The sequence below is a fragment of the Kogia breviceps genome, chromosome 6 (assembly GCF_026419965.1).
Source record: "Kogia breviceps isolate mKogBre1 chromosome 6, mKogBre1 haplotype 1, whole genome shotgun sequence".
Taxonomy (NCBI): Eukaryota; Metazoa; Chordata; class Mammalia; order Artiodactyla; family Physeteridae; genus Kogia; species Kogia breviceps.
Window position 1 is genome coordinate 85,332,688 of NC_081315.1, and position 19,029 is coordinate 85,351,716.

Genomic DNA, 19,029 nt, shown 5'->3' on the forward strand with positions numbered 1-19,029 from the left:
CACAGTACTTTTTAATTTTTTTTTTTTAAGATTTATTTATGAGGCTTCCTTGGTGGTGCAGTGGTTAAGAATCCACCTGCCAGAGCAGGGGACACGGGTTCGAGCCCTGGTCTGAGAAGATTCCACATGCCATGGAGCAACTAAGCCCGTGCGCCACAACTACTGAGCCTGCACTCTAGAGCCCACGAGCCACAACTACTGAGCCCACATGCCACAATTACTGAAACCCACGTGCCGCAACTACTGAAGCCTGTGTGCCTAGAGCCTGTGCCCCGCAACAAGAGAGGCCACCACAATGAGAAGCCTGCGCACCACAAAGAATAGCTTATCCCCCGCTTGCCGCATCTAGAGAAAGCCGCACACAGCAACAGAGACCCGACACAGCCAAAAATAAATAATTTATTTTTTTAAAAAAGATTTTTATTTATTTATTTAATTTAATTTCACTTTTGGCTGTGTTGGGTCTTCATTGCAGCACGTGGGATATTCGTTGAGGCATGCGGGGTCTTTTGCTGTGGCACACAGGCTCTTCGTTGTGGTGCGCAGGCTTCTCTCTAGTTGTAGCATGCAGGTTCCAGAGCACGTGGGCTCTGTAGTTTGCAGCACGCGCGCTCTAGTTGAGGCGCGTGAGCTCAGTAGTTGCGGCACGCAGGCTTAGTTGCCCCACGGCATGTCGGATCTTAGTTCCCCAACCAGGGATCGAACCTGCATCCCCTGAATTGGAAGGTGGATTCTTTACCACTGGACCACCAGGGAAGTCCCCAGCATGGTATCTTTTAAGCTACCAGAAATAGAGAATAGGGTTCCATGGGCTTTTATATTTCCTAATTTAACTTTTTAAAAAATTTTATTAAATCAATTCCCAAACTATTCTCTGAAACTATCAACATCCTGAAATCTTATTTCTGCTGGAAACAGAGAAATTTGGACTCTCAATAAGCATTAGGCAACAAAGTGCTTTGGGACCTCTGAGGCTCCTTCCCGGGGTGGGTAAGCAGGTGGTAAGTGGCCCCTGGGAGCAAAGGTTTTTGAGACAGGTAACAGCAGTGGCGGGGAGGCCAAGGAGAAGAACCCTTCAAACGAAGACCGTGTATCTCTTAACCTTTAGGCTTGATTTCTGCAAACTAAGGCTGTCATTTTCACAGCTCAAATTACTGGTCACGCCAAGTTTAATAATTCAATAGAAGAAGTGGGAATCACCAAGTGATCACCTGTAGTTTAAGCCCACAAAAGAGAAGTGATTTTACAACTGGGTTCATTTCCAATAAATCTGAATACCTGGTAGCATAATGATTTGTGACAGAAATGTGATTCCATTTTAACCTCCATAAGCCTAAACATATATTGAATGTTTCTTAATGAAAAACAGTTTTTCCTACTATCAAAATGTAACTAAACTGTAAAACTGAAAAAGAGAAACAGGAAAATGCCACCTCTGACTACAACTTACCAAAACTTCTGTAGAATATCAATGTTTTCTCTGTATTTTTTTTTCCAGGTATATGTTATTTTTTACACAGTACAGTCCGAGTAGTTAACAATAGAATACCCATGTTTGGTTAATATTCCAAAATCATATACCCCCGCCTCCAACAGAAACCAAGCACCATCTATATACCAAGCCCTGTGCCACGTCGCAGAACCATAAAAAGACAGAGTCCCTGACTCAGGGAGCTGGAAATGGGTTTCGGAAATGGCCTCCCAGTGCATGCAGCGGTCGGGCAAGAGCGAAGCAGACACAGGCGTGTGAGAGGGCCCTGAGGCCAGCTCACACCCACACACGGCTGTGCCCTAGGTCCACAGGAAGCCCAGAGTGGCCAGCCTTTCCTCCTCCAGGGATCTTGACCACCTCTGGTTGCTGAGCTGCGTGACATCTATTTGCTCTAAGAATTCCAAATTCTTGTTACTGGGTAAATGTATCAATCGAGCTTCATTCCCAGCAGCGGAATCTTTAACAGGTCACTCAGCTTCTATCCAAGTACTCCTGGTAATAAGAAATTTACATACATACTTACCCACACATATTTTCATCTACTTTTGGATAACCACCAACTGTTAGAAAGCTTGTGAGACCCGGTTACTTTCACTCTCCTGGTTCTGCCTTTGGCTGGTTAGCAATATAATTAACGAGAACACACTGACTTGTGGTGGCCAGAGGCTATGCCCTTTCTTCCCAGCACTAGCCCTGCTCCTCTCCTCCTCACAGCCCAGATAATATCTTGGGTGGGTCCCCACTGCCATGCTGGTACCACGCTTTCCCATCCCTCCCTGGATGAGCTACCATGACTTGGGCCAATTAGCTCCCAAAAACCTGGCAGTCAGGTACAGGTAATTGGATGCCTCTGGAGCTAAAAGATCATACGGACTTGGGGGCTGGCAGACTGTATACAATGATGAGCAAGCTGGGAAGGCTGGTGTGTAGGATGAAGAGGAGACCGGGAAAAAGAAAAAGAAAAAAGAAAAATTACATGATATAAAAGAGAGGGAGCCAAGAGACTTCCTGGATTTCTGACAACGTCCTAGTTTCTGACTCTTGCTCTTATCTTGAATTTTATGAGCCTCCTTCTGATTAAGCTTGCTTGCGTCATATTCTGATTCCTGCAACTAAGTGATCATTGACTGACTAAGGCAGGCTTATGCTCATCTGTCTCCTGAGCATCCTCTGAGCACTGCCTATATGCGGTGGGCACTTGAGGACAGCCAAGAGCAAGAAACAACTTCCTCTCTCAAGAAGCTGGAAACTGGTTGAATAAGCTAGAATAGAACTTCATTAGGGAAAACAAACAGGTTGGTGATACTCGATCAGGTATGGTTTAATGGAAAGAGAGCCACAATTCTAGTTCATTCTACCACTGACTACCTGTTTGACCTTAAGTGGGTCCCTTTCTCTCTCTGAGCTTCAGTTTCTTCATCTGTAAAATAAGGAATGTGGAACACATAACTTTCAAAGTTCCCAGTTACTTTTAGGATTCCTTGAAGGCAGTAGACTCGCCTTGTACATATCCAGTAGTGATCATTTGAGAAGCCGGGTGGGTCACAGAATACCTTGCGTCTGCCCAAAGTCCGCCACTTCGGTTAGGAGGGAACACAGCACAAGCGCCACCTGCAATGTGCTGTGCTTGTGATCCTGAGTTGAGTCAGGATGAAGGGGGACCTCAGAGAGCTCACCACCCAGAGCAGCGTGTCCAGGAGAACATGAATGAGGGGAATGGCCCAGAGCTGTGCTCTCCCACACGTAGCCAACCAGCCACACATGGCTCTTGAGCACCCGAAATGAGTCCAGGGCATGGAACTAAATTTTCACATTTGAGTTTAAATAGCTCTAGGTAGCTAGTGGCTACCATGTTAGACAGTACAGATCTGAAGGTCAGGGCAAAGAACTGCAAGGCAATGCAGCAGCGGTCCAACAGGGACAAACGAAAACCCTAAGGAACATCGGAATGGAGAGGCTGACCACGCCCTAGAAAAAGGAGGAAGAAATGACAGGGAAGTGGGCTGAAAGATAAGGAGTCTGTCAGTGTTAGTGTGCTGGGCAGGGTGTAGAGGGGAGGAGCTTTCTGGGCACAGGGAAGAAGCACAGCACACGACGACGACGACGACGACGGGGGCAGAGAGACACTCTGCCTGGGCAGGGCTGCAGCCCCTGGGCCCCGCCCCACGTCCACCCTCCCCTTCACCCCCACGGCTGGGCGCCCCTCGTATAAGGTGGCCATGTGCTCAGCCAAGAAACGGTGTCGCCAGCCTCCCTACAGCCATCAGTGACCAGGTGACAGAGTTCCAGATGATGAGACACAAGTAATGCTCGTCTAGGGACTTCTTGCCACAGTCTGCTCTCTTGGTGTAGAGAGGTCACACACACACCCCACTCCTTGTTGCCTCCTCTGTCATTCTGCTCAGAGCTATAGGGGAAGCTGAAGGTGAAGCAGTCATGCTGTGACCAGGAAGCATCCAAGGGGATAAACAGAAAAGTAAAAAGGACCCCAGCTCACTGGGAACATCACGGGGCCAGGGAATGACCTTGCCTTATCATCATCCAGACTTCTTGTTATGTAAGAAAAACTAATCCCTCTCCGGTTACACCAGTGTGGCAGGATTTCCAGTACATTCAGTCAGACACAATCTCTAAATGATGTCAAAAATCTGGTACCTGGAAGTGAGGGGCTGAAAAAGGTGGAAGGGGCCGCACAGAGGAAATCAGGCAAATGAATGGAAACCCGGTGACTTTGCCATGTGCTGGTAGAACTTCTGGTCTAACGGTATGTAGCCTGCTGTATGCTGGGACATATACCAGGTGTGACTGAGACAGGAGCGTTAAGGATCATGGAAGAAAACTTCCAGGATGTGGCGCACAGATTTCTCTCAGGCAGAATGATGAACTCAAACCACACTAGCCATTTCGCAGAGATAGAAGAAATACCCCTTTGTTAAGGCAGGTATCCCCGCCTATGGCCTCTAATCTAAGCCCCACAATCTAATGAGCCTTGCAGGGCAGAAAAAGCCCACTGTTTCTATATCCCGCCCCCAACACAAGGCTTGGCAGGAGACAAGGCTGGTGCTAACAGGAAAAAAGAAAAACCTCGCCTTGGCAACTGGAGAAGATGTTGCCGCAAAAGACAATTCCAAAAACCAAACCACAGAGGTAAGGCTGTAACCTCTCATCGCCAGAGCTGTCCTTAATCAAAAGGTCTCTTGGGCTTCCCTGGTGGCGCAGTGGTTGAGAATCCGCCTGCCGATGCAGGAGACACGGGTTCGTGCCCTGGTCCGGGAAGATCCCACATGCCACGGAGCGACTGAGCCCGTGAGCCATGGCCGCTGAGCCTGTGCGTCCGGAGCCTGTGCTCCGCAACGGGAGACGCCACAACAGTGAGAGGCCCGCATACCGCAAAAAAAAAAAAAAAAAAAAAAAAAAAAAGGTCTCAAGCGGGGCTGCCCTGGTGGTGCAGTGATTGAGAATCCGCCTGCCAGTGAAGGGGACACGGGTTTGATCCCTGGTCCGGGAAGCTTCCACATGCTGCGGAGCAACTAAGCCCGTGTGCCACAACTACTGAGCCTGCGCTCTAGAGCCCATGCGCCACAACTACTGAGCCTGCATGCCACAACTACTGAGCCTGCGCTCTAGAGCCCATGCGCCACAACTACTGAGCCTGCATGCCACAACTACTGAGCCTGTGCTCTAGAGCCCATGCGCCACAACCAGTGAGCCCACGTGCCACAGCTACTGAAGCCCATGCGCCTAGAGCCCGTGCTCCGCAACAAGAGAAGCCACTGCAATGAGAAGCCCGCGCACTGCAACGAAGAGTAGCCCCTGCTCGCTGCAACCAGAGAAAGCCCTCTCACAGCAACAAAGACCCAACACAGCCAAAAATAAATAAATAAAATAAATTTATTTTTTAAAAAAAGTTCTCAAGCTAACACACCTGGAAAGGGAGAGGAAATGAAGCACAATACTTAAACTTACTGTGGAAAACCCATTATTCTCTCAGGTATAAAATGCATACTTGGGACTACAAGTTATTTTCAGAATTGTATAAGACCATAATCACATTATTCCTACTTTGGTAAATGATGTTTAAAATCTTGTTAGTACTCATTCTGCAAATATTTTCATTTATATGAAAGTGATAAAACACATTTACTTGGAAAAACATCCATTCAGAAAGCCCTTTGCTCTATCTACATATTTTACAAAACCACGAGGGTGCTGAGTGTGCCAGCAGCGTAATTCTGGGGCCACTTGCTCACATCCGATGCAACGCCCGGCCTTGCCCCTCCAGGAGGCACAGTACATTTTTCATTTAAATGAATGAATTTAATAGAAACCATTCAACTAGGAAGATTCTGTTTTTAAAAAATAAGAATTACCAGTAAATAATGCCCCAAACGTGCTATATTAGCAGGAGTTAACATTTAATTCTAGAACACTTCCAACATAAGAATTGTTTTTTCACTCTAACGCAGCTTATCACCACACAACCACTAACTTAAGTGAGTAAACAAGTCAAAATTCCTGATAATTTATTCCTAAAACTGTCAACAGCTCATTACTGTGATTAAGATGCTTGATCTAGAGCAGAACTGACCTGACTGGAAAAGTAACTGTGTGAACTAAGTGCCGTGGGATAACTGTGAATAACTATGGGCTTGTTATTCAATATTTCTAGCCTCCTCTCCAAAATAATGGGCACAGTACCAACTGCATGGAGTTGATGTGAGGATTATCAGCTCACTGTGTGAAAGTGCAAACACTAAATGCTCAATACATGATAAGGATAATGACAATGGCCATTATTAATGTTTCATAATCTGCCATAAAATACATTTCTAATTTTTAAATCTTTTTTTTTTTTTTTTTTTTTACTAACAACCACTCAGGGCTCTTTTAGCTGGAGTTTAAATCAGAATAGGACGTACCCTTCCTTGCCCATCAGCTTAAGAAATTCAGAGGACCTCAAAGTGTGGTCCCCAAATCTGCAGTGTCAGCATCACCTGGGAACTTGTTAAGCACTGCACATCCTTAGGCTCCACCAAGAATTCAGAATCGGAAACTTTAGGGATGAGGAACAGCAATCTGTGTTTCCACAAGTTCTCCAGGGGATTCTGGGCACACAGTTTTGAGAACAGCTGAAAGAAATGTAGCCCTGGGCCAGTGTCACTAACCTGCGGCCCTGGGACTATCTCCCCTGCCTCCCAGAATGGGAGAGCTATGGAAGCCCTGATGGAGGTTCCCCACCCCTCGCCTTCCCAGGAGCTTCTGGGGGAAACACCAAAATCCCCCCGCCCTCGCCCTCTCAGCCTAGAGGGGAAGAAAGGCAAACACGGCCAGCAGCCACCCCTACTGGCCTAACCACCCCCATGGGCAGAATCACAGGTGGCAATTCAAAGCCCCCCAGAGAACAAGGTTCCACACTCACCCTTAAAACCCTTTCTTAGCACACGACCACACAAAACCGTGTAAAATGAAAGTTCGCAGCAGCACTATTCAGAAATGGCCAAGAGGTGGAAACAACCCAAATATCCATCGACTGGTAAATGACTATATTTGAGGTCTATCCATACAATGGAGTATTGATTGACCATAAAAAGGAATGAGGCATTGATACGCGCTACAACACGATGAACCTTGAAAACATTAGGCTAAGCAAAAGCAGCCCCTCTCATGGAACCACATATCGCATGATTGCGTTGATATAAAATGTCCAGAATAGGCAAATATATAGAGACAGAAAGATGATTAGTGGTTGTCTAGGGTTTGGGGGGAGGGGGGTTGGTTTTGGAAAGTGACAGCTATGGGTTTCTTTCTGGGGGACAAAAATATTTTAAAATTAGATTGTGGTATGGTTCCATAACCGTGTAAATACAGAAAAACACACTGTATACTTTAAACGGGTGAATTGTATAATATGTGAATTTTAGCTCAATAAAGCTGTTTTTTAAAACAAAACACGAGCTTCCTGCCAAGGACTCCTCCTTTGAGTTAATCTACACTCCCCTGGCAGTGCTGTCCAGGCTGTAGGGTACCATCCTTCTCAGGGCCATGTAAGTGAAGGGTCCATACTTGCAGGGCCCTAAAAGTTGAGTCCCTCCTTAAATTTTGCACTCAGAGTGCCTGCTTGCCTCACCCTAGTCCTGCCCCGATCTTGAGACTGCTTCAAGTTCAGATATGTCTACAGATTCTATCCCCCTGAGAACAGTTTCAAACTACCTACCATTCATTTCCTTGCTTTACAAACTTCAGTGGCTTCCTCCAGTCTCTACAGATTACAGTTCAAGGGTGACAAATCTAGATCTTTGACTTTGGACTCTAATCCTTCAGGCGCACAGGCTCTGGAGTTAGATGAGCCCTAAGGTGGAATTCTCTGCCAGCCAGGGTGCCGTAAGCAGGATTCACACCCAGGCCTTTGGGCTCCAGAACCTCCAGTGCCCAAGCTCTCGGCCCTCAGCCCCTGCAGCCTTCCTACCAACAGCAGAGGTTAAAATTTCGTCTCTGTATCACCATCAACCCTTGACCCCAGCCTCTGCACAAAGCGTAAGGACTGACTGTTTAAATGCCAATGATTAATTGGGAAAGGCTCAATCAACGCTAACTTACAACTGTTATCAGGCACACAAACAGCAAACTGAGGTAGAATCTTGCCATTCACTGTGGCTTCCCCATCTGTAATGACGTGCCAAAAAGCACAATAAAGGAGAAAAAGCTAGTAGCTTCAAACTACTGAAATCCATGAACAATCAATCCCTGGCTTGCAATACTTTATCTTGAACCTGGTCTTTCTTGGCCACAGAAAAGCAAAGTAATATGGAAAGTAAGTTAAGAACAATCTTAAAAAGTCATGTATCTGGCAATCAGAGACCATTTTTTTCTTCCTTATTTTGCCCACTCCCTAAAACCTTGTAGAAAAAGAAAGAAAAACATCCTGATTTCAGAAGGTAGCTCTCCCCATTCAATTAAGCTGCAAACGAGCAAGGAAGGTACATACTATATATAACCGAAAGAAGACCAAAACCAAAAACAAAGGAAAAAAAGAAAGCACTTTTCTGGGATTGGAAAAAGAAAGGAGGGCGATCAAGACACAGGGAGAAACATTGCCACCAAGTGGTGACAGTACCTCAAGTCACCCTCTGACATCTGACTAAACCAGCGGTTTCACTCAGGGTCACAATCAGAATACTTTGGGTGGGTTTAAAAAGAAAGAGTTCAAGCACAGGCCCATGCCCACCCTCCTGACACAGTGAGAGCAGAGGGGCAGGTGCAGCCCATATTATAAGTCTCCCCACGTGACTGATACACAGTGAATGCTGAGAACCAGGGATTAAAACAAAGGGTCACACAGATGTCACTGTGATGCTTACAGGTTCCAGTAAAGTCCTACTTGCAGTTATTCTGCTTATACCATCCATTAAAATTTCCCAATGGTATATAAATTTTTGAAAAGTTGGCCATGAACAATACAAATAAATCATAGTCACACAGCAGTTTCTACATTTTTCACAATAATATAAAATAGTCATTATAAAGATTCAGGTTATATTCCTTGGTTTTGCCATTACTATTTACATCTAATAGCTAATCCAATCGACTTAACTGTATCATAAATTAGGCATATTGACACAGCTATACTCAACACAAAAACCCTTTGAACTTTAGTTTCAGTGGACTATTTACTTATACAATGGGTTTCAAATCAATAAATCTTATCTATATTAGATGCGTTTTCCTTTTTTAAACAAGACATGTAAAGCCTGAATGCTTCTATTGTTGGCGAAATCGGTAAATGCACAATGTAATCTGAAATGCTTAAATGAAAGGCATTAGACCAAGACTAAAATTGTTCCTTGGCACAGAGGTAAGTAAAAGAATTTTCCCCCGTTCCACAGTTGGGAGTTACCTAAAAAATTATTTCTTAACAACAAAGAATTATTTTTTGTATGAAACACTACAAAGAAAAACTGTGGAGTATTTCTACTACCAAACATCTAAGTCAGAAGTTGATTTTCAGCATTTTTTGCAGGCCTGACAATTAGATCTGGGCCCACAGCTAACAAAACAAACACCTGCACACTCTCTGTGCCCCGCTGCCACCCAGGAGACAAAGCTTCCCTAAAAAATAAAGCAGCAGGAACGAGGCAGAGGCCAGATGTTTGGTTTCACTTGGCACACTGTCAGATTCTTCTTTATCCCTATTGCCACGTGTTTTGTATCACTGCATTTTCCCCACCAGAGCAACTCTTGGCTTCTCCAGGCAGCACAAATCCTCTCAAAAAATGTCACTGATGACCCAGATTTATTTGAGGTCTGACACACACGGGTGACGCCTTAGGTTATCTACAACAGCAGAGAGACACACAGGAGTCCTAAACCTAGGACTAGGTGGTCTGGGCTGGATGGAGCATGGTCACTCATTCTAAGCCCCTGCCCCTCACAGTGGACCAGTATCATCAGCGTCACTGGGGAGCTTGTCAGAAACGGAGACCATCTGGACCCACCCAGACCCACAGCACCAGAATCTGCCTTTACCAAGATCGCCAGAGGACTCTGAGCACACAGCAGTTTGTGAAACGCTGCTCTAGATCAGGATCCGGAGAAAGCCATTTAATCTACAGGTGTGTTCACTCTCCATCTGAGGGATGAGCGTACTTCTACTGCCTTTACCTTCAGAGCAGGCCTGTGGTGGGGACCAACAGTGGGAAGGCTTGACAATGACAAAGGGCGGTTATCAGGAACAATAACATCTGCCCGCAGCCCGCTCTACAAATGCAGTCTCAAACACAGCCGACCTTCAGGGCTCTGCCCTGTGACAGATTTAACTGAACCCCCATAACACCACCCTCTGTCGAGTTTATAGTTTACCAAGTACGTACCTTTCACACAGTCAGTCTCTCACAAACCTTTCACCCAAAGAACCGGTAACACAAAGGAGACAGAATGCCTTTCCCTGGGGTTTCTGGGGCACCAGTCATAAGTGGCCACAAACTTAAAGTAATCACTGAAGACGCTGCTTTAAATTTAAACCACCATGCAACTCTTAGTATTCTACTTTACGATCTACTTATGTTTGTTTTATCACAAAAATAAACTTGCCTTGCCAAGTCTCCAAGCACAAACTGGTGGTTGCCCTATTGATCACAGGGTTCCCCAGTGATGCGGTGATGCTGTACACCTGACCTACCAGCTGAGAAGCAGACACCCGCCTTTCTCCAAGGGTCACAATGGAAATCACCCTGCTAGACTCTGGTAAACTAACTTCAAGTGGGAATCCCTAGAAGAGGCCAACTGGTCTCTGTTGAATTAAAACAAAGAAACAAAACAGCCTGGAATTTGGGAATGTTTGCGCTTGTTCTACTAAACATTTATAAGTAAATTTCTAAATGGAAATTAACTGCCTACCAGTTAGGTCTCCAAAACATGAAATTCAGATTCTTACAGCTCAATTATTTCACAGGAATTGTGCACAGAGAAAGCCATACACCCCTGAGGAAGGGACAAGCTGACTTTAAGACAGTATCTGTGCAGTCTAATCTCTCCATTTCTGTCCACACTGCCTGGCTTTGGACTTTTCCTCTCTTTCACACTATATTTAATTGGAGTCACACTCCCTACTCACTAACATGTTTCTCTCTACAATTTAGCCCATCTATGAAAACCAGAACCCCCAAATTACAGAAAATTCTATTTCTCCTTCCCTTGTATCCTTACAGTTCTGCAAACACCATGGTTTTTAAATTTCTAGTTTCCTTTATTAGTTTTTTCCAAAGAGGATGAAATGGATGGGACAGTACAAATATCCCTGTCTCACTTTTTTACCTTGAAGAAAGGTTAGACCTGTTTCACTGTAGTTTGCAGTGCCAGAATACAAATGCAAAATAGTCACAAAGAGCCACTCTGAGTACCTGGAACATTTTTAAAGTCCTTTAAACTTTTAAAGGAACTGCTAAAGTGTTCCTTACAAGCAGACTTTTAAGTCCCTCATGCCACCGGCTGCAGACACCTGGGCTGCCCATGGGTCCTACCCCTGAGGCAGAGCCGCAAAGAGGCCTAGTGGTGCCTCTAGCAGCACACTCTCTGCCTGGGACAGCCTGGCTGACGCAGGGACCTCTGGGACCCTCAGCTGCCTGAGGATCTGGAGGTCTCACAGCTGGAGGGGAACATGCAGAAAGCATGTTGGTCCAAGTGGTCCCAGACCACAGTGGAAGGTGCCGCTCTCTGCGCCCTAAGGATGGGAAGCAAACAGCGGCAGAGAATGAAGATGTCTGATTTGGGAGAAGAAAATTTAGACATGTTAAGAAATCAACCTCCCTTCCCGGCACACTCCAGTCCCAGCGCTAACATGCAGGGAGGGGTACGATTAACTGAAGGCAAGTCCACATGTTAAAATGCTCTGAAACGTGTTGCTGCCTGGCTGGCAAGGGGACACAAGGAGGCTCCAGAGGAGGGAGCAGGCCCGCAGGACCTATGTGCAGTTCAACAGGAACTGCGGGGCACAGACCCACGAGCTCTGGTCCTGCGGACCAGCTCTGTGATTTGGGGAAAGTGACTTCAGCCACTCCAAGCCTCTGCTCCCTCATCTGTGAAACTGGTGAAATAAAAGTGCCGACCTTCTTAAGGTTGACTGGGGATTAAAGGAAATAACTCATGTAAAGCACTTGGCAAAAATAAGGGCATGATAAGTTATTATTATTATACCAATTCAGAGTTGTAAATGCTTTTATTTTCTCTTACCTGTCTCTTTCATACGCAGAGTACCTGCCACATAATTTAAAAATTCAGGCAGCATTTTTTACCTAAGAGCAGAAAGGACATAAGCAGGAAGAAGAGGAAGGAGAGGGGAGCTGAGAAATCACTAAGGACCAAATATTAAGCTTGTAAGAATCTGAGAAATTTACTTGCCTTCCCTTAGAAGTCATATAGCCTGTGGACTGGAGGAACCTGGTGATAGAGATAATGAATAAGTAAATAACTAGAGTACGTTTCAAAGAGATAAATGCTATGGGAAAAATCAGGATAAGCTTAGGAATGTCTGATGGGGTGGGGTGCCACTTGAAATAGAGCGGCCAGTGCAGCTTCGGTGAAAAGGTGCTTTTCAGCAATAATCGGAAGCAGGTGAGGGACTTAGTCATGGTTATATCAGTGGAAGAGCATTCCAGGCATGGCAATGGAATGGCATGGCCATGGCTCACCCTGGCCGCCAGAGAATCAAAACCCCGGCTGGTCAGCACAGCAGCTCCTCTGGGGCTCCAGTGGCAGGACGGCGCAGGCCAGCGGCTCCACAGCAACCCCCTGCAGAGGGGCCGCGGCCAGAGAAGCTTCCAGCGGGAGCACCAGAGGGACTTCCACACGGGGAAGGTGACTTGACACCAGAAACGTGTGCACCACTGATAAGTCTGTCTAATCTTATGAATTCTTCGATTCTTAAATAAAATGCCAATAAAAACATCATGCTCCCCTATCTCAATCAGTGTGGCAAGAGGCATAATTAATCCTATGTCATAGGTGAGAAATTAGACAGCTGGTTCCAGATCACGGCTCCTAAGGGGAAAAGCTGGGATTTGGATGCAGGCACTCCGCTGCTACTTTCAGAGGAGGTTTCCCTGAATGAGCTCTAAATTCTTTCCCTAAGTTCATCTTCATGACCACCTCAGACCACGATGAAGAGGTCAGCTCTCTGCTTTCCTACAAATAAGCAGGTGATCCTGGGGGACCGGTCAGGCAGACATTGGGGCGCTACTTTTAGTACCATTTCCGGCAGGGGAGATGGACCCACCAAGTCCTGGGTTCCCAGTTCCCTGGAGACCATGCCGCCGGCCCGCAGGGTACTGGATGGATCTGCTCAGTGCTCTGACCTCTGGGGCAATAGCAACTTATCCCATCTCATTCCCTGCAAACTTCTGCCCAGCTGGGTCCGAGGGCCCAGGACTCACCAAAGAACCCTGTCCACTGCAAACATTATCAATAACAATACAACTTGGAGTTAAATATCCATTTCTTACAATATTCCCAGACTAAACCAATTAAAAAGAGACGTTTCCTACTTAACTTTCGAAAAGAGAATTCAGACACAAACTATGGCCTTCTTCCCCATCCCCTTTCTACCTGCTGGGGTGACACAAGATCACACTGTCTCATGCCGCCCACAGTGCCATCTCCTTGCCCATTTTATCCTGGGGTTCTCCAGAGAATTGAGCATTTGCCAGCACCGACTAATCTCCTGACTCAGGTCCCCCAGACGCTGACCAGGAGATACCAGTGCGGGCCTCGTCTAGAAACTCACCGTACTTCCAGGAAGTATGGGAAAAGAGTAGCCCCAGGGTGGGGCCTGTAGACCAGAGGCCAGAGCTCCAACCAGGAGCTGTGCATTTTACAAGCCTGCTGTTTTCTACAGCCACTACCGCAGCAACCCCTTTGGCTTAGAATTTTACAAGTTTAAAAAGGAGGGAACTAGGTTACACAATCTGGCTGTTGGACATTAGTAGGCAATCTACAACGTGAAAATGAAATCTTTAAAACAAAAGTGTCTAAAATGATACAAATTGAAATAACTCAATTAAAAAAAATTTTTAATCACACTGAATGTATAACTCCAGCGCTCCTTTACATTGCTCCTGCTAGGGAACATCGGTATAGGAAGCTAAACACACCACTGCTCCAAACGCAATAATGGTAACAAAAATGTTACCACTTGACATGTGATATGTCTTTAGCTTTTCAAAGCACTTTCACATTTATCATTTAATGTAATTCCATGAGACGTGAAGAGCCAACACTACTGTAACCATTTTATAACCAAAGGAACTAAATACAAATGAAGTTCTATGATTTATAGCACAAAGCAAGCTGAGCCCAAACCAGACTCTTGTTTAATTTGGCAGAGGACACATTATCCGAATCAAATATTAAGAACTCTGTAGGAGAGAGGCAGGGAGGGAGAGAGAAGAAACAACAATGGGGGGAGGGGAGCAGGAAGGGAGGGTTCCTCCAACAGCACCTCCTCCCCGAAGACAGCAGCATGGAACCTAGTCTGAACACTCTTGGGTTAGCCTTGGCTGCTTCCTAAGAGACATGAAGAAGTGTGTCGAGGGACAAGAGTGAATCTCCACTACAGGCAGTCTTGCAATCTGAGGAATTCAAGTAATCTTTGGAGGTCTGTTTTGCTGTGCTTTTATAAGGAAAAAATGTTTTCTGATTAAGGAACACTAAGGAAAATAAATATCTACAGTTGAAAGCTTATAACATCACTGGGCAGAGAAAAATCTTAATTTTACTCAGAGGAACTGCATTTAAACTTCTCTTTTACATTATAACTCAACATACAAAGGCCTAAAGATAAACTTTAGCACGTCCTATACAGGCATACCTTGTTTTATTGAGCTTATTAGCTTTATTGTACTTCACAGACACTGCATTTTTTAGAAACTGAATGTCTGTGGCAACCCTGAATTGTCAGATGATGGTTAGCATTTTTTAGCAATCAAGGTTTTTTTAGGTAAGGTATGTATGTCTCTTTTAGACATGATGCTATTGCACACTTAAAAGACTACATTATAGTATCTATACTATAGTGTAAACATAACTTTTATGTGCATTGGGAAATCACAAAATTTGTGTGATTCGCCTTATTACAATATTCTTCTTATTGTGCTGGTCTGGAACCCTAACCCATAGTATCTCTGAGGTCTGCCTATATTTCTTTAGGGGGCACAAGAAGGATGAGAGAGAGTCCTCCTGTGACACCAGATTGAGTGACAGCAACTGACAAGGCACAGATCATCACAGGTGTGACCAGTGGGACAGAGGTACCTCTAAAACCACACCATGCTGAGGTAGGGTGGAAATCTACACTTCAGTTGCACAGAGGGAAAACAGATCCACTGGAAACAGTGATAGGCATTGCCATTTGGGCTTCTCAACCAGGGAACTTTAAAATCAGGGGATGATTTTGACTTGAAATCTCACTTCACCTCTTCTTTCACCAAATGTGTTTTTGCTACAGATGAAATTCGAGCCACGATCTAGCTTTATGTCGGGGGTGGGCCTTACCTTCGTGTCTGCCGGGAGAATCGCAGGCTTTCTGAGGGGTGGCCACTCGAAGGAAGATCTGCTGCCTCCACGAGTGTCTCCGTGTCTTTACGGGGGTCCCGCTGGCGTCACCAAGATGGCTGGCTTTGGACTCAAAGTCCCTAAAATTACAAGACAATTGATTTATGACTGGTGAGGAGATATAAGCAGGTATTTTAGCTTGACTTTTTGTTGTTTTTTAAACAGAGCACTAAATTATAAATTATCTTTGTACCAGCAAACATAGCTAGATAATCACAGGCATCAAATCAAACTCGCAGTGGGGCAACACTCCCACAGGACAGCTTTCTGACAGGGTGCTTTTTATGGAAAGAGTAAGGTTACATGTCCTTAATTTATTTTTATGGTAAAAGATATTAAGAACTACACTCCATGGATCTTGGCTTCCAGTTGGGCCTCTCTTGGTGCCACTTCAGAAAAGAGAGACAGCCTAAAGGGGGCGCTGTCACCCGGGCCACAATCTCCCCTAGTCTATGTGAGGGGAGATTTTCTTAGCATAGGCCTGTGTCTCCAAGGATCATCACAAAAAAAAAAAGAAAAAAAAGAAAAATGTTAAATTACATAGAACCAGCAAGGGCAATAATTATGCAGTCACTTGCTAATAATGACTGTTTTAACATCTGTATGTTTTAAACTGCAAAATATAGTTTTCAATATACATAAACACAATCACTAATTTCCTTTCTATTCACAGGACAACTTGGGGAACGCTTTGTAACTTACACCTGAATATATACCAACAACCAAACAATCATCTAAACTTAGAGATCAAACATCCTGACTGATTTACTGGCAGCCATATATGCTCATTATCCAGAAACACTTCTATCACTTAGAGACAATGGTTAAGACTTCCTTTAATTTGCTGAAAACAACAATATGTTAATAAACTAATCCTAGTCAAAACTGGATAACAGGTTGACTCCACATTTTTTTAAATCACATCATCAGCAAGAAAAAATTATAAGAAGATACAATAGATCTAGCGAAAATGATTGTTTAAATGGCAAAAGTACAGATGAAAAATTCCTATATGTCTAACAATCAACACTTCTACCCAGACTTGATATATCTAAATTAAACTCTACCTTTTTGTGTTCATAAAGTCAGAGGTGTTATTTTCATCTACAGGAGCCAGAAATTTTAGAAAATTTGGCACAGAGGAAGAAGAATGAAGTTTTTTCCGCAGGGCATTACGGTAGGAGGTGCTAAGAGTGTGGTTGAAAAAAGAGTTTAGGATAAAGAAACACAAACACAAAGTATAAAACATTACCTTCAAAACAGAAGAAACATTTTATAGTTCCAAGGCTAAGAAAACTAAAGCGGGTAAGAAATCAAAAGTAGTTTACAAATGAGATTTAACTTTCATTTTCAGTCAATAAAATTCTATTATTTTAAATGAATGGAATCAATGAACTAATTAACAAACATCAGTCCAGTTACACAAGATGAATAAATTCTAACGATGTGCTGTGCAACATCGTGCCTACGGTTACAACACTCTGTCCACAGTTAGTAATACCAGTGAACACACAAAAAATTTGTTAAGAGGGTAGAACTCATGTTAAGTGTTCTGACCAAAATAAAAACAAAACCACAACAATAAAAAAATTCAGTCCATCATTCAAAATGACTCTTTCCTTCCAAAGTAGAAAAATAATTTTCCCAAATTAATGAGGAAGTTTCTGATATAGCACAAATCGCAATGTATATGATCAAGCACACTGCTATTAACGTGTGTGTGTGTGTGTGTGTACACTAGGGCAGGGGAATGTGAAAATAAGTATATAAAAAATAATTTGCCATCAAGACTGTTTTCATAATAATTTTGAGGGAATTAAATCAACAGTAAAATTAAGTAGATTCAAATGATAGACTGAAAATAGGAAAACCAAAACCAGACAAGCACGCACACACGCACGCACGCGCACACACACACACACACACACACACGCGGTGGCCCCGGGGTCCTTGTGTGGACATTCAGCACACTCTCTCTGCGTGAGCATCCCGGGAAGACGAACGACACTGAACTTGCCATGCGGGTGGCTCACCTCTTTGGCACAGCATTGCCACTCTGTTCTCCACTTGGGTTATGTTTGAGGTACTTAAAAAAATTGGGCGAGGAGGCAGAAGGGGTGAGACGAGATGGAGGAGCAGGAGCTGAAGACTGACCTGAGCCACTTTTAGGCTCGCCAACAGGTAGATGATTCCCACTAAATAGCAATTAGAGAGAAAGCAGGGGAGTTAGAGTAAAAGGGGGGGACGGAACCGCGCAGGAAACGCAGAGGACACACGGAGGAAACAGGAACTGTCACACTTAGAGGGTGCTCTCCTCTTCTGCGCCCCAACTCCTGCTGGCAAAGGCAGCTCTCAGTCAAGAGACCCGTTTCCTCTACTCCTTTTTTAGGATCTGATGGGGGGGGGGATTTTCTTTAATTAAAACAAAAGCAAAGGAAAGCAAAACAAAATCCAGAGTTTAAGAAATACATCTCTCTTCAGAATGAACAATAACCTGCCTTGAAGTCCAAGTCTCATTTCCTGTGCATAAATGAGCAGAGAGTTCATGAGGGGGAGCAAAGCAGAAGAGGCGTGCTGGGGGACGGGGGAGGAGGAGGAAGACAGTACCATGCCCCCTCATCACCCACGCCCCGCAGGACCCTTTAGGAAGCTGCATTCTTAGGGGAGAAGGGAAATGGAGTGTCAGGGACTTCTCATTTCCTGCCACCTCTGGCTTGTGTCAAAACAGTGGGCTTATTAGCAAGAGGACTAGAAATCTCCAGACAGGAACAGTTCCATTATCACTAAAATGCCAGAAAAAGAGGGGTGGGAGCCAGTGGAGAGGCAGAATAAAAGGAGGGTGCACACAGGCTTTTAAGAAACATGACAAGAACACACAAAGCCTCAAACAAACTACGCTTGTCTCCAAAACATCACGGAATTGAATATTAGCTTCTGAAGCATGTCCTGCTTTGGGATCACAATTATCCAACCAAATTCCAAAGAACCATCATAACTATTTTCAATGGTGTACGGAAAACAGAGCTGAGCGGCTCTACTAGATCGTCTGAGATTGCGAGCACGTGTCACTGTTTCACCAGCAACACCTCTAACACCCACCCCCGTGTGGACTCTCCCTCATCTGTGCAGGGCCTGCACTGAGACACACATCCTGGCTTCTGCTGCCACCAAAATCAGGCAGCAGCTGCACACAGGTGTGGCCTACTTCAGCCTTCTAAGGTGAGGAGTTTTAAAATATTTTTAAAGTGATTTTTAAACATACCTGTGTCCATTCATGGTCTCTGACACTCGGAGTCAAATTAATTGCCAAGGGACCCCAGAAGGAAGTGGGAGAACTTCTACTACTGTACTGCTTACCCAGATCTATAGCCAGGAAATCCCAACTGTTCACTAGAGCCCAATTATTAAAATTAGTAAATCTTGTTCAAAGAATCCAG

The 19,029-nt window shown here is 44.7% G+C and overlaps 1 protein-coding gene across 16 annotated transcripts in view; it reads right to left on the minus strand.

Annotated features, from left to right (window-relative positions):
• TBC1D1 (TBC1 domain family member 1) overlaps positions 1 to 19,029 on the minus strand; it is a 229,084-nt gene that overhangs the window by 59,756 nt on the left and 150,299 nt on the right. For 7 of the 16 annotated variants that reach the window (XM_067036291.1, XM_059067605.2, XM_067036290.1 and 4 more), the window contains 3 exons: positions 17,626 to 17,787; positions 16,660 to 16,779; positions 15,533 to 15,672 (listed from right to left, as the gene is read on the minus strand). In XM_067036291.1, coding sequence (XP_066892392.1) covers positions 15,533 to 15,672; positions 16,660 to 16,779; positions 17,626 to 17,787 — 422 coding nt within the window. The remainder of the gene's footprint in view (positions 1 to 15,532; positions 15,673 to 16,659; positions 16,780 to 17,625; positions 17,788 to 19,029) is intronic. The other 9 variants (XM_059067613.2, XM_067036296.1, XM_067036295.1 and 6 more) reach the window with 2 other exon arrangements.